The sequence below is a fragment of the Plasmodium relictum genome, assembly GCF_900005765.1.
Source record: "Plasmodium relictum strain SGS1 genome assembly, chromosome: 9".
NCBI classification, from domain to species: Eukaryota; Apicomplexa; class Aconoidasida; order Haemosporida; family Plasmodiidae; genus Plasmodium; species Plasmodium relictum.
This window is the reverse complement of record NC_041687.1, coordinates 341,528-362,517: the sequence shown is the minus strand read 5'-3', so window position 1 is coordinate 362,517 and position 20,990 is coordinate 341,528. Positions and strand designations below refer to the sequence as shown.

General features: G+C 20.0%; 2 protein-coding genes across 2 annotated transcripts; one reads left to right on the top strand and one right to left on the bottom strand.

The window, feature by feature from the left end:
• Nucleotides 1-95: 95 nt before the first annotated feature.
• PRELSG_0910100 (conserved Plasmodium protein, unknown function) lies at nucleotides 96-17,463 on the bottom strand (the record flags this gene model as incomplete). Its single annotated transcript, XM_028676526.1, has 10 exons — nucleotides 96-10,777; nucleotides 10,933-11,658; nucleotides 11,948-12,736; nucleotides 12,935-13,183; nucleotides 13,357-13,779; nucleotides 13,877-15,661; nucleotides 15,880-17,043; nucleotides 17,116-17,134; nucleotides 17,253-17,299; nucleotides 17,397-17,463. 10 exons carry the CDS (start codon nucleotides 17,461-17,463, stop codon nucleotides 96-98), a joined length of 15,951 nt encoding a protein of 5,316 aa, XP_028533006.1.
• A 1,324-nt stretch (nucleotides 17,464-18,787) lies between these two features.
• PRELSG_0910000 (conserved Plasmodium protein, unknown function) lies at nucleotides 18,788-20,934 on the top strand (the record flags this gene model as incomplete). The annotated part of the gene is made up of 9 exons (XM_028676525.1): nucleotides 18,788-18,892; nucleotides 18,966-19,048; nucleotides 19,363-19,429; nucleotides 19,511-19,661; nucleotides 19,812-20,011; nucleotides 20,189-20,409; nucleotides 20,493-20,577; nucleotides 20,661-20,787; nucleotides 20,879-20,934. The coding sequence occupies 9 exons, from the start codon at nucleotides 18,788-18,790 to the stop codon at nucleotides 20,932-20,934; spliced, it is 1,095 nt and encodes a 364-aa protein (XP_028533005.1).
• Between the last annotated feature and the right edge of the window lie 56 nt (nucleotides 20,935-20,990).

The window sequence follows — 20,990 nt, the reverse complement described above, 5'->3', positions numbered from 1 at the left end:
TGTAATTTATTTTTTTAAATTTCTAAAATATTGAATTTGTTAATTATTTTAATGTTTTTTTTTTTTTATATTTTCGTTTTATTTTGTAAAAAAATTTAATTTTCAGTAAAATCTTTAACAACCTGTGGAAGATAATAAAATATATATGAAATGAAAATATCAAAAAAGTTAATTTCTACAACATCCATAAAAAATCCATATACAGGACTTTCTGTGTTAAATTCACTTATAAAGGACTCTCCTAATTTTATTAAATGAGTACAAATATAGGATTGAAAAAATGGTTCACTAAATATACTTGAAATTGTTCCTGATAAATTATTTAGGATAGAAATAATAAATGTTAGCAATTTCTTTTTATACCTTGAATGAAAATATAATTCAAATGTTTGTATAGAGGAAATTGTAAGATAAGACACGAAATTTCCAAATATTTTTTTTAGAGTAGCATTTTTTGATAATACGTAATTAATATTTTTAATAAGATCTTCAATAAAGCGAGCATTTCCTGTATAATTCATGTGGATAACAGCAATTAAATTAGATAATATATTTTCAATTTGTTCTACATCAATAATATTTAATATATTTTTTAAAGACACAGAAATATTTTGTAAATTAAATAGACATATATCAAATAAGCCATGTTTTATAGAGCTGGTATTTGTTAAAGATAATCCCAATTTATAATCTCTAACAATTAGTAATAGAGCATCTAAGTATTGTATTAAATACATTTTTGCATAATATGTAATTTTTTTTGCAGCATATCTACTTCTATAAAAATAAAGACCATTTTTTAAAAAAAAATCAAGACCATAAAGAAATGATAATGAAAGCAAACTACTTTTTACACTACCATAAACATTATCAATTGCGTTACCTAAAGCATGTTTAACTCTACTAATACCCAAAGGACTTTTTATACTTAGTTCAATAAAATTGTATTCATTATTTAACTTCTTAAGTGCTAAAGAATTACTAAAATCTATCTTTTGAATGCCTAGAACTTTTTCTTTTGTGCTATTATTTATGTTTATGTGACTCTTCCTATTTGTCACATTTTCTTCCTTTAATAAATCATCATCTAAAAGACCTTTTTCACGTGCCCTATCTAGAAGTAAGTGTCTTATTACACCTTCAAATGTATGTTTATCTCCATAGAATTCTTCTTCTAAATTTAACTTTCCATTATTTTTATCTTTTTTTATATTATTTTGCTTCTTTGTAATATTTTCATTATTATTTCCATATTTTAGTAAAAAATTTTGATGAATTGCATTATTCCTTACATCACTTGGTTCAACATCCAATGGCATTTGTTTTCCACCAAATTTGACTTTTATCTTTTTGATAATGTTTTTTAATTTTTTACTTAATAATGAAAAATGTTTTCCTTTTTTTTTATTTTTTTTATCCTTTGTTTTAGTATCATTAGTTGAATATGGTTCATTACAATTATTTCTATTATTTAAAATCTTAAACTTAATTAGTTTTAATAATTTATTTTTGTTTCTACCATTATTAGATGATATATTATTTTTATTAGGAATATATAAAAAATTTTCTAAAAAGCTATATGTTGCATTGGTATTTTCTGTATTATTGCTACGTTCTAAATCATAGTTGGTTTGTGTATCATCACTATTTATTGTTTGAGCAGATGAATTAATATTTTCATTATATTCTTGATTAAAATATAAAACTTTTTCTACAAAAGAATCAACATTATACGATCTTGTAGCAGCTAAAAAGATGAATTTAAAAAAATATTTTATTAAATTTAACAAGGTTGATTTTTCGTTTAAGAGCTTGATTGTTGACGTATTAAAATTGATATCCCTTTTCTTTATTAAATATATTAAATTATTTTCTTTATTAAATGAGAAAAAAAATTCTTTTACATTCTTAATGAAGTTTTCATAAAATGATGAATACTTACTTGAACTCATACTCGAAGGATAATTATTTAATGTATAAACGAAATTTTCAACAAATACCTCGACAAATGATATAATTTCTCTTATATCATTTTGGGTATAAATATTTTTTTTATTATTTAATAAATTTGTTAATTCTTGAATTTGTTCATTTTTAAACTTAAATGATATGTCATTTCTTTGAAGAAATCTATGTTGTATGGCACAGTTATAAACAAACTTTGCCAGCTTTTCATGTTGTTCATTTAATAATAGTCTTTTTTCCTCCTCTAAATTAAAATTTATGTAGGAATTTGTTTTATAAACAAAAACAGACTTGTTATTTTCTATTATTCTATTTAAACTTGATTCTAAATTTATATATTCCCTTCTAGTTCTCATTAAGTCAGCAAAACCATAGTAAAAAGCAAATAATAACAAATGATCAACTCTATAATTGTCAAAATTAAAAGTAGGAGTTGTTTTAATAAAGTGAAGATAAAAATTTTCTTTCTTCAACTCTACATCAAGTGCATATTTATAAGCTTCCAAGTAGTCATCATTTTCTAAATAGTTCTTTAAATTCATTAGTTTTATTCCTTTTATAAAATAGTCAACTAATGTATGATCAACAATTAGTCGTTTAATGCTATTTATTTGCTTGCTTCCCATCCACTTAAAATCTGTTACTTCATATTTTTTGTCTTCTTCATCACGTTGTTTAGTTCCTATATGTGTATACATTAATATATTGTCCTGTGCTTTGTTTTTTTTAGAAATTAAATAATTATATATTTTATTAAATGGTCTTTTAACTACTTCTTTAAATCGTTTTTTTTCGTTTTCCATTTTTTCATCATCTTCCATTTGTTGTTCAATACTTTTTGGCATTTCTTCATATTCCCCATTTTCATCATTATTATTTTCATTTTTTTTTTCTTTTTTTATTTCATTTAACTTTATATTTAATAATTTATAAATAAGTTCTGAATCCTCTGAAGCTCTTAGAAGTACTCTTTGAATATCAGGATAGAATCCTAACAAATTAAGAACAAAAAAAGAATAAATTTTTGTATTTTCCTCTCCTTCATTAATAGTATGCTTTGGATCTGCTGTTAATTTATATCCAAAAGCACCTTTATCAAAAGGTTTATGATTAAAGACCATAATATCAACAGATTCGCGAGGGAAATAAATATTTCTTAAGAAAACATGCTCATTATAAAGAAAGTCTATTTCTAAATAAAGTGAACTAGTTTTTTCTAACATATGTTTAAAAAAAATTGTTGAATTTTCACTATTATATAATAACTTCGTATACTTAATTCCCACTGAGTTTAATCTCTGCTGTATACGTAAAGGTTTAAAAGATTTCGTTTCAAACATTAACTTGTATAGCATTACTGTGTAAATGTTTTTATACAAAGCATAAACATCATATGCATTTCCATTATTGATTCCTTCATTTTTTATCTTGTAATATTTATCAATAAATTGTTGTAAAACATTAATGGTTTTATTCAAAATAGTTACTCTACATTTGGTATCTTTCTTCTTCTGATATTCCTCTAATTCATCTCTATCTGCAAAAGCAAAACATTTTATTTCACTATAACTAGTCCCTTTATATTTATAATTCTTTTTTGATGAAAAAGCATTATATAGCATATCTATCCAATTAGTATTTGGCTTAATGGGCGCACCATTTTCTTGGAGATTATTTTCCAAAATATTAATACAAAAATTATTATGATTATCATCTAATTCGCTCAAGTTCTTCCCTTCATAAATGGATTTATCACATTCATAAGAAAACATGGCTATATTTTTAATTTTTTTTTTACCAATAAAATTATCCAATGTTTTGTTAAAAAACGTTACATGTGTTCCATAAAAACCTACTCTCTTTTCACACTCTTCTAGTTCTTTTATTTCGTTTTTGCTTGAAGATAATTTTATAGAACTATCTATTTTAGAAGTATCTTCTATATTTATTTTCTCTTTATTTTTTAATTTATAAATAATTGGACATAAATTTCTAATATTTTTTAATTTATTTAAGTAAAAACTAGAAGAATGAATATTTGAATTATCAGTGTAATAATACTTATAAAAAAAATTATTTATATGAGAAATTTGAACACTTAAATCTTCCAAAAAATCATTTAATACGTTCTTTTTTTCTAGAGAAACTTTTAAAGTTTTATAAAAATCTAAACCAATTAAACATTCTAATCTTTTTTTTATTAAGTAGTGTTTATTTTCAATATATATATTTTTATTATTAAATAATTTATTTTGATGAAATTCAAAGTTTTTATAATTTTTGTATTTTTCTTTTAAAAAATCTTTTGTAAGAGCACTTAATTTTTTTATGTTACTTAGGCTATTAGTTTTAATTATTACAAATGCTAATAAAACAAGTCTATAATTAAGTAAAGCAGATGTTTTATTCATTCTTGTTTTCATCATATAATTCTCTTCTTCACTTAAAGGGTAAATCTTATTGAAATAATTTGCATAATCAGAAAAAAAACTTACTTTAGGACTATTTGCTGTAGTTCTGTTGTCTGCATCTAATGTTTCATCATCATTTGAACTAAGGTCTGATTCAATTGAACTTGTATCACTATTTTTATTATCCGAACTATTAAAATCTCTTTTTACATTTTTTATTATATTTATATTATCATTTTGAATACTAAAAAAATTTAATACATTTTTAATATCTGAATTAGTTTCACATAGAACTTCACTCTTATCATCTTTTAATTTTAATGGATTAATTGATCTAACTGATAAAATAGCTTCACTTTGCATTTTATAATCATACTTATACCATGTGAACTTTAAATGTTCTTCTACATCAGATTTTTCTTTTCTATTTCTATTTTTATAAAAATTTTGTAACGTTTGTAATGTTTCATTCTCGTTTCTTACATGTCCTACTGTATCCTCTTCTTCATTTTCATCTTCTTCATGTTCTTCGTCTTCTGCATCTCTTCCTTTTACTTCTTCGCCATCACCAATTTTTAGATAATTTTTTTTTGATTTTATATACGAAACATTTTTAATTTCATCTCTAAATTTAAATATAAGTTTTAAAATAAAATATATTTTTCTATATTTTTTTAATTTTTGTGTTATATAATCTTTCACGTTGCTTTTTTTAATAAAATTATCTAATTTTTGTAATGATTCAATGTTATTGTTATCCGTTATATCAACTTCAAAATATGTTTTCAAGTTATAATTGCCGAGCTCTAATATTAATTTCATGTTTTCATTTGTTCCATTCATATTTTCAATAGTAACACTAAAAATACTTGAACTCCATTTAGTGGAATGATAATATTCATATTCTAGTAATTGATTTATAATATTTTTTTGTGTTAAATATTTCAAGGTATCCTTAATTTTTTCTAATTTATTATTTTGAGTACCTTCTTTTCTTTTTTTTTTTGAAATATTTTTTATTTTCTTCGTCAACATTTTTATGCGATCTTTAACTTCTATTAATTTAGTTTTTAATGAATTTTTTTTATCCTTACGTCCTTTGTGTTTCTTTATATCACTTGGGGTTATATTAACAGCATTATTATAATCTTCTTTAATTTTATTAGCTTCTTTCTTTTCATTATCTGCTTCCTCATTAGTAATATGCAAGTTACTTGTTTTTTTTTGATTTATATGTTTCTTATTTTTTTTTAAATTTATGCGTATTTTAGACTTATTTTTATCAAGTATATTAAAAGGGTATTTGTTATTAGAATTACGTTTATCTCCTATTTTTTTGTTCACAGATGTATTCGTTTCCATTTTATTATCAAAACTATTAATTTCGCTAAATATTTTTTTTAAGTGATCATTAATATTATTACTTTTGTAAAATGGAACAAGTTCTGCTTGATAGCATATATGTATATTTCCAATTTTATCTTTATTTCTTTTACTGTTAATAATTAAAAGACATAATTCATTATTTTCTCTAAATATATTAAAATCCGCTATGATATTTTTAAATTTTTGAATTTTTGAATTACTATAAGTTTCCATAGTAATATTAATTTTAAAATGCAATTCACATTTTATATTTTTTGCTTTAAAAGTTAAAAATAAATTATGGCTGTAACCATAAATAAATTTTTCTCGGCTACTTAATTTTTTTAAAGTAACTTTATATACCCTTTTACTCCAATGTTGGCTATAATAATAACTACAAAATTTTATTTTATTTTCAGAAAGGTTATTTTTATTATCATAACCATATATGAACAATTTTTCTAAACAACTTAAGGTTCGGTAGTTATATGATTCTATAAGATAAAAACTTTTGTATTTGTTCATTTTGTTATTTTGTAAAAAAGATATATTATTTTTTTTTGCATTTTTTCTTCTTATGCTATAGTATTCTTCATTTTTATCACCATTATTTAAGTGAAAATTATGGTTTTCTAAATTATGTATATGATTCATCTGCTTGTATATTTCTTCTTTTTTTAACTTAATATTATCTTTAGATTTATCCCTATGAAATATTCGATGATATTCATTTAAGTTATTAGGATTGAAATTGCTCTTAAATTTATTTGATTCTGTCTGATTCAACATATTTCGTGAATTTTGAAATTTGTTCTTCATTTCACCAGGATAATTAGTACTCATATATCCTCCATATTCTATATTTCGAAAATTATCGGTATTATCATCTTTTTTAATTTCGTATTTAAAATTATAGAATTCCTTATTATAAGATTTTAGATATGGTTTTTCTAAAAATGATAATTTTGAATTAGAAAATTTTTTCTTTAACTTTTGATAACATAAATTGAATTTTTTTGCTTCATCTTTTGATATACTTTGTATCCATCTATTATACATTTTGTCTATTAATTCCATTTTAGTTAATCTTACTTTTTTCTTATTAAAAAATAATTGGGAATGAACTTTTTCAGTATATAATCTAAATTTAGTCATAAAATCTTCATGTTGTATTAGAGCTATAATATTTTCATATATGTAAGAGGAACTTTTTTCATCAACAATAGAAACGAATTCAAGAAGATCAATTCTCTGCACTTCAATTTGCTTAAATTTCTCAGTTATTTCAGTTGAAAATGGTAAAATGTTATTTATGAATATTGTAATGTAATACTTCATATATGTTATAAATTTTTTTTCAATACCATCATATAAATGTTGAAATAGATTCACGTAACTTCCAAAATTTAAAAGAAAAAAATTTCTAAAATGCAAAAGAATTTTTTTAATTCTTTTTTCATTATTATTTATATATTCCTTAACATCTGGTTTAAATAATAAAGAATCCAATATTGCTTTGAAATAACATTCTTCAATAGAGTTATGTAATAAAAAAATTAAGTTCGAAAAAATTCTTCTAAAGTCTATGCTCTCTATTAAATCTTGAAGGAGACATTCCTCCATTATTTTATGCATAGTTGTTAAAACGAAAGTAGACCACATTGTTAATCCATCTAATGATACATTAAGTTTTAATAAAATGAGTCTAAATACATCTAAACTACCACGTAAAATTCCTTCTGATGCAATGATTTTAAAAATTTCACCTTTAGTTTTACCTAATTTTAAAATACTGTAAAGTATATGAGATAGTAAATTTATTAGACCTATATTCAACTTAGTTTTTACAAAAAATTGAAGCAATTTAAAAACTGATGCTGAAGAAAAATAAGTTGCATATTTCGTAGGCACTAATGATCTAATAAGTATATTACTAACTTTTACATTTTTAATTTCTTTTCTCCATAATTCGTAATTAAATATAGACTGAATATATTCCTTTGTTACTGGTGAATCTCCTGATATATAAATTCCCCGATTCGCCAATTCATCAAATAACATATTGGTAATTCTATAGCTTTTATATATATTGAATTTATCCTTATCAATTGATTCTACTATTCTATGAAATATTATTATTGAATTAAATAAATTATATATATCTTCTTTATTTAATGATGATAAATATGTTAGTTCTTTTTTATGAGAATTCCTTAATTTTGTATAAACATCTTCAAATTTCATATCACTTCCATTTATAGTTACTTCTGTGTTGAAAAACTTCCATATAACGGATATGTAATAATGCTCTTTATTTATTGGAATCACATCTATATCATTTCTTATTTTGCTTCGTATTTCTGCTTGGTATAGTATGTTTTTCCACTCATCATAAGTTAAATATTTAGACCTTAATTTTTTTAAATATTTTTTTTCTATATATAATTTATTTTTCTTCAAACGACCCATTATAGATTTAGTATACTTTCTGGAACCCAATTTCCAAAAATTATCTTCTCTCATAAAATTAAAATAAATTAGTTCATTTTTTTTAAAAAAATCTACTTGTATTTTGGATGCTATAGAATACCAGTCCTCATAATTTAACTCTTCATTTGACAATTTTTTTAAAACTTTCCAGTAATTAGAAATTTTTATATTTTTTTTTTCTAACTCTTTAAAATACCTTTTTGTCATTTTTGTTGCACCTAGTTCATTAAAATCATATTTTAAACAACAATCATATAATATTTGTGCCTTGTTAATAATATTGAAAACGCTATTTTGATTTTCTCTTTTAAATATCACATAATTAATTATGTTATCTAAATTTATTTTAACATATTTCATCATATTATTTGTAATTTTTACATATTCACATATTACAAAAGATTCCAAATTTTTTAATTTATTTATATATAGATTTATTTTCTTTATTTCATTTACTTTTTTTGACTTTTTTAATAGTTTACTTTGTGCAATAATTTCATATTTTATTCCATTCATCAAAAAATCCATCAATCTCATAAAATTGCTGGGGTAATACTTATTTTCTTCATAACCTTTTAATATATTTAAGTATGATTCTTTAGCATCTATACCAAAAAGGTTATATTCATTTTTTTCAATATAATCATAAATATTATTTATAGAATCCTTAACTAACGTATTTGGAGAGTTAAAAATTGATTCTAAAGAAAATTCAATATTCAATTGTATTTTTGATTTAAGTACTAAAAAAAAATAATCCATTAATTTTACAAACTTCGTATAATTTTCGAAATACATCAAATGCTTAAAATTTAATATATCTTCTCTTAATGATATTAACAAAGTATATAACGAAATTTTATTTGATAAAAATAAATTAATTTTTTCCCTAATTATTTCAAAGTACTTTTTGTAATAATAGTTAGATTTGTCTGAATTTTTTATAGATTCATCTAAACTTAGAGAACAATTCGATATTTTATAAATAGATGGCGAAAATGGATTATCAACTTTGAAAACTTCTCTTTCATTTCTTATCACAGTGTCTCCTATAATATTTAATATATTTATGTACAAAAAGTAAGTAGGTAAAATTAAATACATATTTCCTTCTTCAGCTAAAATTTGTATATTAAATTTCACTGCATTATCATCCTGATATTTATATAAAAATATGTCATCTCCATTCACGCTTAATACATTCAATGAACTTCTAAAATAGCCAGATAATATTGGTAATAGCCATATCATATGTTCATTAAATGGTTGATCTCTAAGATAATTTGTTATTAATTGTGTAGCATATTCAGCTTTTTTAAAAAAGCATTCTTTATTTTTTTTGCAGTTTAAAATAAAATAAAAAAAATTATGTACATTACTAATTATATAATCTAAATAATATTCAAATGTATGAAAATTATCGTCTTCTTTCTTATTTAACAAATTTTCAGAATTTTCTTTTTTTTCTTTATAATCTAAATTATCAATATTTATATATCCTCTCAATAAAATGATACGAGAAAATTCATTCTTTTTTTCTCTACTTAACGTAATTTCTCCATCTTTAATGAAATCCTTTTTTTTATAGAAAAATTTATTGTATATTTTTATTATAATGCTAATTATAAATTTTGTTAAATCCATTAATTCATTTACATAAAATAAATAGTATAACTTACGTAAAATAATTATATTATTTAATGATATAGATGTCTGTAAGCCTAATTTCAATTCACTAAATTTTCGAATGTAAGAATAACCTAACCCAACTAAAGATATAAAATAGAATTGTTGTTTTTCATTAGATGATATTGAAAATTTATAATTTTCAACTTCTTCTAAAATTTTTTCTTTCACATTTTCATCAATTTTAAGTATTTCTATTTCATGACCATATGGTCTATTATAATTTAATTTTCTTTTATTAGAAAAATATGGAAACATTTTTATAAAGTCAAACATTCTCTTTTTATTTTTTTTTTTTTTAAATAATGAACATATTATACTTTTTTTTTTCTTTCCTTTTTCTATATATTTTTTCTCTATTATAATTTCTATTTCCCTTATCATATATTTTATTGAAGAAATAATTAGTTGTATATATTTAAGTTTATTCATAAAATCAAACTTTTTTTTCAATTTTGAGAGCGATTTCATATATAATTCTAATAGATATTTATCAGCTATAAACAAATCCCTTAATAAATTATCCATATTACTATAATAACCATAACCAAAAATAGAAAATACTTCTAAATATAATAAATTTAAGTAGTTACTTTTAACTTTTTCATTTCTATTTTGTACAATTTCTAAATCAATTATATTTTTCAATTTTGATTTTTTGAAATTGCCTATATCATTTCGTTCTAATATAATCCCTATCATTCCTTGTAAATTCTCATAATTTTTTTCATGTAAATAAGCTTTTATAATATTATGTATTTCATCTTCTGAAGAATTATTGTAATATTTGTATTCATTTATAATTGATTCCAAGTACATTTTTTTATTATATAATTCATCATAATATAAGTGAATAACAGCTGAAATAATATAAAAAATAAAAATTAAAAAAAACATAATAAATATATATGTAATAAATAAATATATATATACATAATGTTTTCCTGTTATATATTCTTTATACTTATATAGCATTATATTAATTAGAGTTATTTTATTTTTTTTTTTCTCTTACAAGTTTCTCTTAAATCATTCATATCTAATTTAAAGAGTCTGTTATTTGGATTATATATTTTAAAACTATGACTGTCTTTTAATATGATAATTCTACCTTTATTTTTGTTATTATTATGTTTATAACTATGCAAATCATATCCACCTTTTTTATTTTCTGAAAAATATAGTATTGTTACTTTAAAATGATCACTTAATATTTCAATTAGATGTAATAATGCATTTCTTGAGTAATAAAAAAGAGCAATTTTTTCCTTAATATTCAATTTATTATTTATTTTGGAATATAATTTATTAGTTATATCTTTTCTTTTTATGTCCATTATAGAAAAAATAGAATTGTATTGATATTTTATCTTAAAAATTTGATTTAATTCATAAGCTAATGTATTTAACATAATATCTGTTAATACGTTTAAATGAGAATTGGGTTTATGATTTTTTATACATTCTTTTAAGTCATTAGCATTTAAATTAAAACTCATTTTCGCATTTGATATGAATGATTTCATATTATTTAAATTAAATTTGTAAAACCATTGTTCTTTTATACATTTATATAGATTTTTATTATTGTCTTCATTTAAAAATTTTGTAACTTGTATATTAACTTCATCATATTTCAACATATATCCGACTAAATCACTTATGAGATCATTCTCAAAATAGTATCTGACTATTCTTTGTAAAATTACTTCACACATTTTATCATACATTTTATTTGTAACTAAAAAAATAAAAATAAAAATAAAATAAAATAAAATAAATTATAGAAAATGCAAAAAAGAAAAAGTTCAAAACAATAATTATGCTGCATATATTTACATTATAATTAACTACCATTCTAATGAAATAATATTTTAAAATATATGTAAATTATAGAAAATAACAAAAAAAAAAAAAAAAAAAACAGGATTATTAACAACACTAATGCATCAAAACATATATCATTAAAATAAGATATTATATATATATATATATATGCATATGTGTATGTTATTGTATAAAAATATAACCGTTGCGTCCCCATAGTTTATTTTTTTTAACAAAAAAACTATTAGGAGTCCTACTTCGTACAAAATTGAAAATATGTTCGAATAGTTTTTCATTAAATGGTTTAGGTATATCAAATACATGATAATATAAAATTATGTTTTTTCCGTCTTGGATTAATTGCAGCATTTCTTCATCTATTACATCATATTTTTGATTTAGAGGATTTAAATGAGAACTAGTATCTTTTGTGTAAGAATATTCAATTAAATCTAAAAAAAAAATATCTTCAAAATTTTTTACTTTACAATACGATAGTTCGATTGGAAAAAAATATTTACTGGGGCTTTTAAACATTAAAAAAGATTTCATTTTTTTAAAGTTTTTAGTAAGTTGAGATGATAATGTTTTAATATCATCATCCATAAATCCTTTATAATGAATAAATAAAAGTTCTATTTTATTTAATAATGTATCTTTGATTATATCTCTTATATTATCACCTATAATATCATAGTAATAACTTTCATAACCATTAAAAAGCATCTCAACGACTTGAATAATATTATTTAGGTGAAGATTTATAATATTCTCTTTATCAATTAATATATTAAAATCTTCTGTCACTTTAATTTTATTTAGAACATTATTAAAAAATATCATTATATTTATTACATCCATTAAATCAAGAACTAATATTTCACTACTAAGTGGAGGAAAACCTTGTATATAATTTTCCTGAAGTTCTTGGATATTCATATTATATAAAACTAACGAAATAATATCTAGCACCTCCATATATTGTTCATTGTCTTTATATGAAAAGAAAAAAATAAAATAAGATAATTAATTAAAATATATATATAAAAAAAAATAAAGAAAATAAAATAATATATTATAGAAACAAGAAAAAACAAGTAAAAATAAAGAATTATAATTATTGATGCATAAAAAGAAAATTAATTATTATAATGTGCTTTTGTATAATTTATAATTTTTTTCATTTTTACCTCTCTCTCGATCACTTAATATTGTAAGAGTTGTAAATATTTTTTCGTTATATAATTCATATTTAAAAATCATTTCTTTTAGAACATACAAATGATTTTTAATTGTATTATCGTTTACACTTTTTTTTAAGATATGCTTTTTTAGTAGATTATAAATAAATGAAAAATGATATCTAATTGTTTTTTCCTTCGACAAATTTGTTTTATTTTTTCTCATATTTTCAAGATGTAATAACAAAGTACCCAAAACTGTTACAGAAGAAAAATATATATATATATGATAATATGTATACTTAAATATATTTCGGAAAAAATTTTAGTATAAAAAATAGCTTATATAAAAAAAGACGATTAATTTAAATTTAATAAACTAATTTATTATAAAATTTATTTTCTATTTAAATTTGTATTTTTATACTTACGTATTTTTTCGTTATTATAAAAATTACTAAAAACATTTTGATAAGATTGTTTGCTTGACAAAAAAGAAATATCATTGAAGGCTGTGCTATAATCATAGAATTTGTGTATAATAAAATTAAGTTTATTACTAAAAGAAGAAAAAATTTTATCATTGTTGATACATTTTTTTATCATATCTATTTCTCTTAAACGCCCACATACAATAGCTGTAATTAATGAAGGAATGTGATTAATATTATTAGCATTTTCATTTCTGTAAATAGTCAGAAATGAATATTTCTCTGTAACCATTTTTTGATTTGTATTATAAGACAAATTTTCACGTTCTACAGATTTTAACAATGTATCCAATCCCCTTTTAACTAAAAACATTTTTTTTTCTACTGATTGTGTCTCATTTTTATTATCAGAAATAGACTTATCTATACAAATAAAAATATATATATGATATATATAATATATGTCAAAACATAAACAAATAAATATAACAGTGTTTAATTATATGTATAAATGTCTTACCAATTTTTTTAACAAAATAAAAATTTAAGCCAAACCCTGCATTTATTATATTTTTATTGACTAAATTATTATTCAAAATATTAGATGCACACTTATTTTTAACTTCATAAAAATTCCCATCATATAATTGAAAAATGTGTAATTCGTTCGTTTTTGATAATGACTTATTTTGAATATATATGGATTTAGTATCATTTATAAAATATACATTACGCTTTGAATAAATTAAAATTATGTACATCATCAATGCATCTGTGAATCCAAAATAGTTTAAAAGGCTTAAATTATAATCATCTTTATTTTTTTCGAATAATGAATAATACATATTTGTTAGGATTTGTAATTCATTTGTAGAAAATATATCCAATACTTTTCTTAAATAGTTCGTATAGTGTATCCATACAATTGTAAATACGGAATATAACTTTGTTTCAATTTTATTTAATACTTTTTGATTAGTTTTTAACTTAAAAAATGATAATGTTTTTTTTTTGTTGGCAAATATATTTTTAGACTTAAAGAAGTGGGAATTTAACGCACTTAGTTGAACGTTTAATAATTCATTTAAATTATCTATTTCAAAAGAAGAAATTATATTAATTATTGAGTTTTTCATTTGATTTGAGTCAAAAAAAGTGGATTCAAAAATATTTTTTAAATTTTCATCATTCAGAAATAAAGATTTTTTATTAAAAATAGAGTATTTAGTTCTTAGTAGGTCTTTTTTTAATTCTCTAATACTTTTTAATTTTTCTATTTCCATAATTTTTTTTTTTTTACAAATATGTTTAAAATAATTTACATTATTTATGTCTTCTATATATTCTTTATTTTTTTCATTTGAATTGATTGTATCATCAAAAAAACCATTTGAATCATATGCTATTTTATCATTATTACCCTTTAAACTCCCTGGATGATTATCTGAAGAACTAGTATCTATATGTGATGTACCAATTTTGCGTTGAGATGAAGTGCTAGGATGAGATGAAGTGCTAGGATGAGACGAAGTACTAGGATGGGATGAAGTGCTAGGATTGGATGAGGTACTAGGATTGGATGAAGTGCTAGGTTGAGAAGAGGTGGTAGATTGAAATAAAGAGACAGGTTGGGATGATTTATCATACCGAGAATAAACATATTTGAATGGAGAAAAAACAGAAGATGTATATGTTTTAAACTTAGAAAAAAGAGATTGCGAGTTTTTATTTCCAGATGTAGACTGTTCTCCATATGATTTTAATTTTTCTTCATCATTATTGGTATCTATTATCTCATTTGAAATTTCAGAATGTGATTTTTTTAATTTTATATTTTTAGTTAAATCATTAGAAGTGTCATTCCCCATTGTTCTATCAAAAATATCTTCTTCTGACTCATCAGGAAAAAGAAGATGAAGATCTAATTCATTATCTTTATCTGTTTCTTCTACTTCATTTGTTCCTTCTTTCTTATTTATTTCTTCTATTTCTTCTATTTCTTCTATTTCTTCTATTTCTTCTGAATCAAGTTCTTCACAATGTTCATTAAGATAGTTAAGTATTTCTAGAGAAAATAATAAACTTAAATTTACTAAATTTCCTTTAACAATATTAAGTAATAAAACATAAATATTATTCTCTTTTATGTTATTGCGTTCATTATATTTATTTGCAATTTCAAATAATGAGCTATAAGATGTTGTTTGCATATTATCATTTTGCTGAGATATTTCAAAATGTTCCACTTTTATGCACCTCGTAATTTGCTCATTCTCTTGTGAATCAACCGATATAATTTTCATAGCTAATATTAAATATAAAAAAAAAAAAATTTAATTATATTAAAATGCAAGTTCTGTGGCACTTTAATAACATGAATATATATATAGGAAGAAATAAAACATATATATATAATATTAATATATTTTTTTTTTTTCCTTATATAAATATTAATTTGTTCTATATAAATGTTTAGAGAATGAATATATATATTTATATGCATTTTAAAATTATGTATTTTACTTTCATTTATAAGTGTAAACTTATTTTTATTGAATTGCGTTAAGTTGGAATTGATGTATAATGGTAATATTTTATAATTGGATATTGTATTTAAAATAGAGAAATGATAATCAACTAAAAAATAAGTAATACCATCAAATAATCTATGAGGAATCAAAGTTTTTGAATAATATTTTGTAGATACTAATTGAATTAGTTTATCAGGTAAGGTATTTATGCGAATAGATATTAACATTCCATTTTCATTTAAAATGCTTATTTTTGAATTATATACTTTCGAAATAACTAATGCTAAAAAACTGTCAAAGAAATAATATTTATTAAGAAAATAACTTTCTTGATCACTATTAATAGCTCTTTTTTTTTTTTTACAGATCACATCATCTAAATATCTAAGAGTAGCTTCTTTAAATTCATCACCTAAAATGAGCAATACATGAGAATTATATGATTTAAGATAAAAATGTAAATTTTTTAGGCATATCCAATAGGTTCTCAAAAATGATTCATTAAGAACTTCCTCATCACCTCTAAAATATTCTTTTAATAACAAATAAGGTTTCTGTGAATTTAAAATTTTATAAAAATTCTTAAAAATAGATTTTTGATCTATATATATTTTAGATGTATCAATTTGTATTAAACTAAGAATAATATCATGAGCTTCAGGTTCATCAATAGAGTTTAAGTCTAGAATTTTTCTTAGTTTATAAGCCATATTAATTTTATTGAAATAAAGTAATGCTTTCTCTTTTTCCTCTAATTTTTCTTTATGTAAAAATTCTTCATACAACTTATCTACTAGATTTTTTCTAAAATTTTCTTCATTTTCCCTACTATATTCTGAAATAATATTATTATTTGTAAATAACATATATTTTACTTCCTTTATTAGTAACTCATTTAATAGTGTTAGTGACTTATCAATATCTAGAAAAGTCTCTGTGTATAATTTTTCTATGAAAGGAGAGCATTCATCATAAAACTTATCATAAAAACTATCATTATATTTACTAATATTCCTATTTTTATATAAAATATCTGATAAATTATTATATATTTTTATTTCTTGTATAATATCAATTTGTCTTTTTGACAACTCTTTATGTAAATGTAAAAAGCCACCATATGAATATTTTTGAACCACCACATTTCCTAAAGGCACTAATTTAATAAATAAATAAATAAATAAATAAATAAGTATATATATTTATATATTTCATATATTGTAATTACCTTTTGATTCTTTAAAGAACTGTATTAATTGAAAAAGAAAAAGTTAATATAGAATTTAAACAATATAAAATGATTTTATATTATTTAGCATTAATTTGCATATTTAATATTTCTATTCTTTTTTTTTTTTTAGTTACCTTTTTAAAAAATGGTATTTTCAGAGGAAAATGTTTACAATTAAAATCTAAATGTATATAAATTAGAATGTAAATAGGCATGTATAAATATAATTTTAAAAATTATATATTACAATGAATATGAGTAAAATTAATATTTATTACTTTTCTGAAATATGAAAAAAAAAATTATTAGCTCAAAAAATAGTAATCTATATTTCATCAAAAACATTTTTAAATACTCTCGGTTGATAGGTTATATAGGATTCAAAAAATAAATTTAGTAAAATAAAAAAAAAATAAAATTATTCCTTTGTTGTACATTAAGTACTAATAAGACATTTAACCGTTCAAAAAAAAAAACATGTAATTTGAAATCGATAAATACACTTGATAATTACCATGCTGATTATTCATAGAAGTCTAAAATAAAAAAAAACATATATTTAAATATTAAAGTAAAAAAATGAGGATGTTAAAAACTAAATAGTGTTTTTATTTAATTTCTCTACATTATTTTATTATCTAGAATATTGACAATCATTCTTTTAGTGATTGCACATAATACAATATGAGAAAAAAAAATTCCTTTTTTAAATCAATGAGAAAATATCTATAGATATTTCAATTCATTTCAATATGTCATAATTTAAAAAATATTTATATAAATATTTTAGTTTAGTCCACTATTATTTTCATTTAATTATAATTATTATTATATTAATTAATGGTAATATAGTTAATTGATAAAAATAATTAAAAATAATATATCGTAATTACTCATTTTTATTATAATTATTAAATATAAACACCTATTATTCTCATTTATAATTAATAGAATTATTAACGATACAAATATGGTAACTACCACTATTAAATATTATATTTTATTTTTAATAATAAATTAATGCCTATGCACTCCTATGCATGTAAAATATAGAAAACATAAATATCTTAATATTCTCAAATTAAAAGTATTGTCTTTAAATATTCTACATTATATAAATTATTTTAGAAAAGCTCATAAAAAATTTTAATTATAAAAATTATCTCTTCAATTATTCGTCATAATTAAATTTAAAAATATCATACCGCAATAAAGAAAAAATATATCAAGTATACATGTATTCATTTTATTAGTATTAATATAAATAAGAGAATTTTTATAAAAGAAAAAAGTAAAAAAAATAAAATTAGAAATAAAAATCATTATAACAATTATAATAAAAAAAGTTTATAACTAATTAAATAATAATTTTAATAATCAAGTTTTTAATAAAAGGTATCTATCATTTTCGTAATAATTTTTTAATTATAAGATATTCATAGAAAAAAAAAAAATATGTAAAATTTTAACTTTTTTTTCTCATTCTTAATTCTATAATAATAGTTTCCATATAAATTATAATATTAATAATTAAAAATATATGAAATTAAATTAAATTAAAGAATTATACTTTTGTCTATACTATTCCATTATTTTTTTTTTTCTTACTTAAATTTTAATTAATTTTTTATGTTATACTTTTAGATTTAAATTTTTAAAAACTAAAAAAATGGAGAATACTGAGGAGAAGAATAATGAAAATATTGAAATTTCTACATCAATAAATGATAATCTTGATATTCCCTTACTAATAAAAAAACAATTAAATTTAAGAGTAACAAATTTTTTTGAAAAAAATATTAATAATACATTAATTAGTTATAAAATTTTTTAAAATATGTATTCAGTATCTAAGATGTAAAAACAAAGATTTAAGTAAGAAGCATGCCGATGTAAAAAAAATTCTTGAAGAAAAAGAAAAAACTTTTAGGTTTAAAAGAACAAAAATAAATAAAAAAAAAATAAAGATAATGATAATTATATAAATTTGGTTCTTAAGTTATTAAAAATTATTTATGATTTGTTATCAAATATGACTATATATAAGAATACCCTAATATAATGATTATAAAAATATTTTATAGTAGTAGTTTTTTTTAAAAGTAAAAATAATAGTACTAATTGTAAAAATTTATTTTAAATATTAAAATAAAAAGTATTTTACACTCAAAATATTTAAGAATATATGAAAATAATTTTTAAAAATATATATATCTTAAATATTTTAATCTATAAATTAAACAGTATAAAAGAAAAAATATATAACGAAAATAGAGAGAAGCTAATAAAAGAATATCAGCAAGCCATGAAAGTATGAAAAAGACAATATAATATTAAAAATAGTTAAATTAAAAATTAAAAAAAAAAAATATAAATGAAAATATTAATTTAGGATAATTATGAAAGACAAATAATTTTAGAGGAAAAAATTAAAAATACAGAAAAAAAAATAAAGCTATTTGATTTAGAAATTAAAAAGTATAAAGTAACTATTGGGAGTATGCGTGAACGTATAAAAAAAGCGAGCTGCGATACACAAGAAAGTAATAAAATAAATTGATCTTTAAATTATTTATAAGATATTGATATATACTTAATATTTTCAAAACTTTTTACAACTATAATGTTGATAAAAAAAAATAAAATAAAATAAACAAAATATAACCATTTTAATAAAAAAAAATTATTTTTAGAAGAAAAGTGTCTTAGTTTTTTAAGTAAGTTTAAAGATAATTCAGCTGAATTTGTTCAGCTAGATATGTTTGACAGATTAGAAACCATATTTAGCTCAAGAGAATTCATAAAAAAAAAAAAGGAAAAATTAAAAGCAAAAATAAATATTATAAAGGATAAGATAAAGGATATTGAAGAAAATTATAATTTGACATTAATGGTATATATATATTTTATGAAGCATTTTAAATTTAATTAAAAAAAAGGAAAGAGAAATTTTTAAACAAAATAATTCAAACATTTATTAAATATTTAACTCTAATTTTGTTAATATTATTAAGTACTATTTTTTAATATAATATATAAAAATAATTGTGATCAATTTTTACATTTATAGAATAAGGAGTTAGAATATAAGAATCTAGTACAAGAATCTGAAGTTGTCAAAGAAAAAGAAAAAAAAATTGAAGAACAGTTAAAAGAGAATATAAATGAGCATAATAAAAAAGCATTATTATTAAACAAAATAATTTCATGTATTGATAATTTTTTAAGTCGTTTTTCTTCATTCCTTCCTGAATTAAGACATTATAACATTAAAAAAAATGAAGAAAAAATGTAATAAATTACTATTAAAATCCATCATGTATACATATGCATATAAAATTATAAAAATTTATTCATTATTTCTTTTGCTGAAGAAATTTAGAAAAAAAAAATAAAACCCAGGATATAATGGACGATACACATTTCCTTGATATAGAGGATTTTAATGATTTAGAAAAAGTAATAATGCAATAGAAATTTAATTTTTTAATTTAATAAAAAATATACTTAAAAAAAAATTAATAATAAATTTTATATTTCAGGAAATTCTTAAAAAATTAGATTTAATCTACAAATATATAAAGGATACAATATATATAATTAATAAAGCAAAAAAAGAAATATCATTAAAAGATGATAATCACATGGAATCAATAAAAAACAATTTAGGTAAAATAAAAATATATTCATATTCATACTCATACTCATACAGTAATTTTATTTAAATATGGATACACTTTTTTTTTTTTTTTTTTTTTAGATGAAAATATTGAATTTTTTACATACAATGGTAATGCTAAAGGAAAGAATAACTAATTTATTAAAACAAAAAGAATGTAAAGAAAAGTTACAATTTCATTTAATGTACAAAA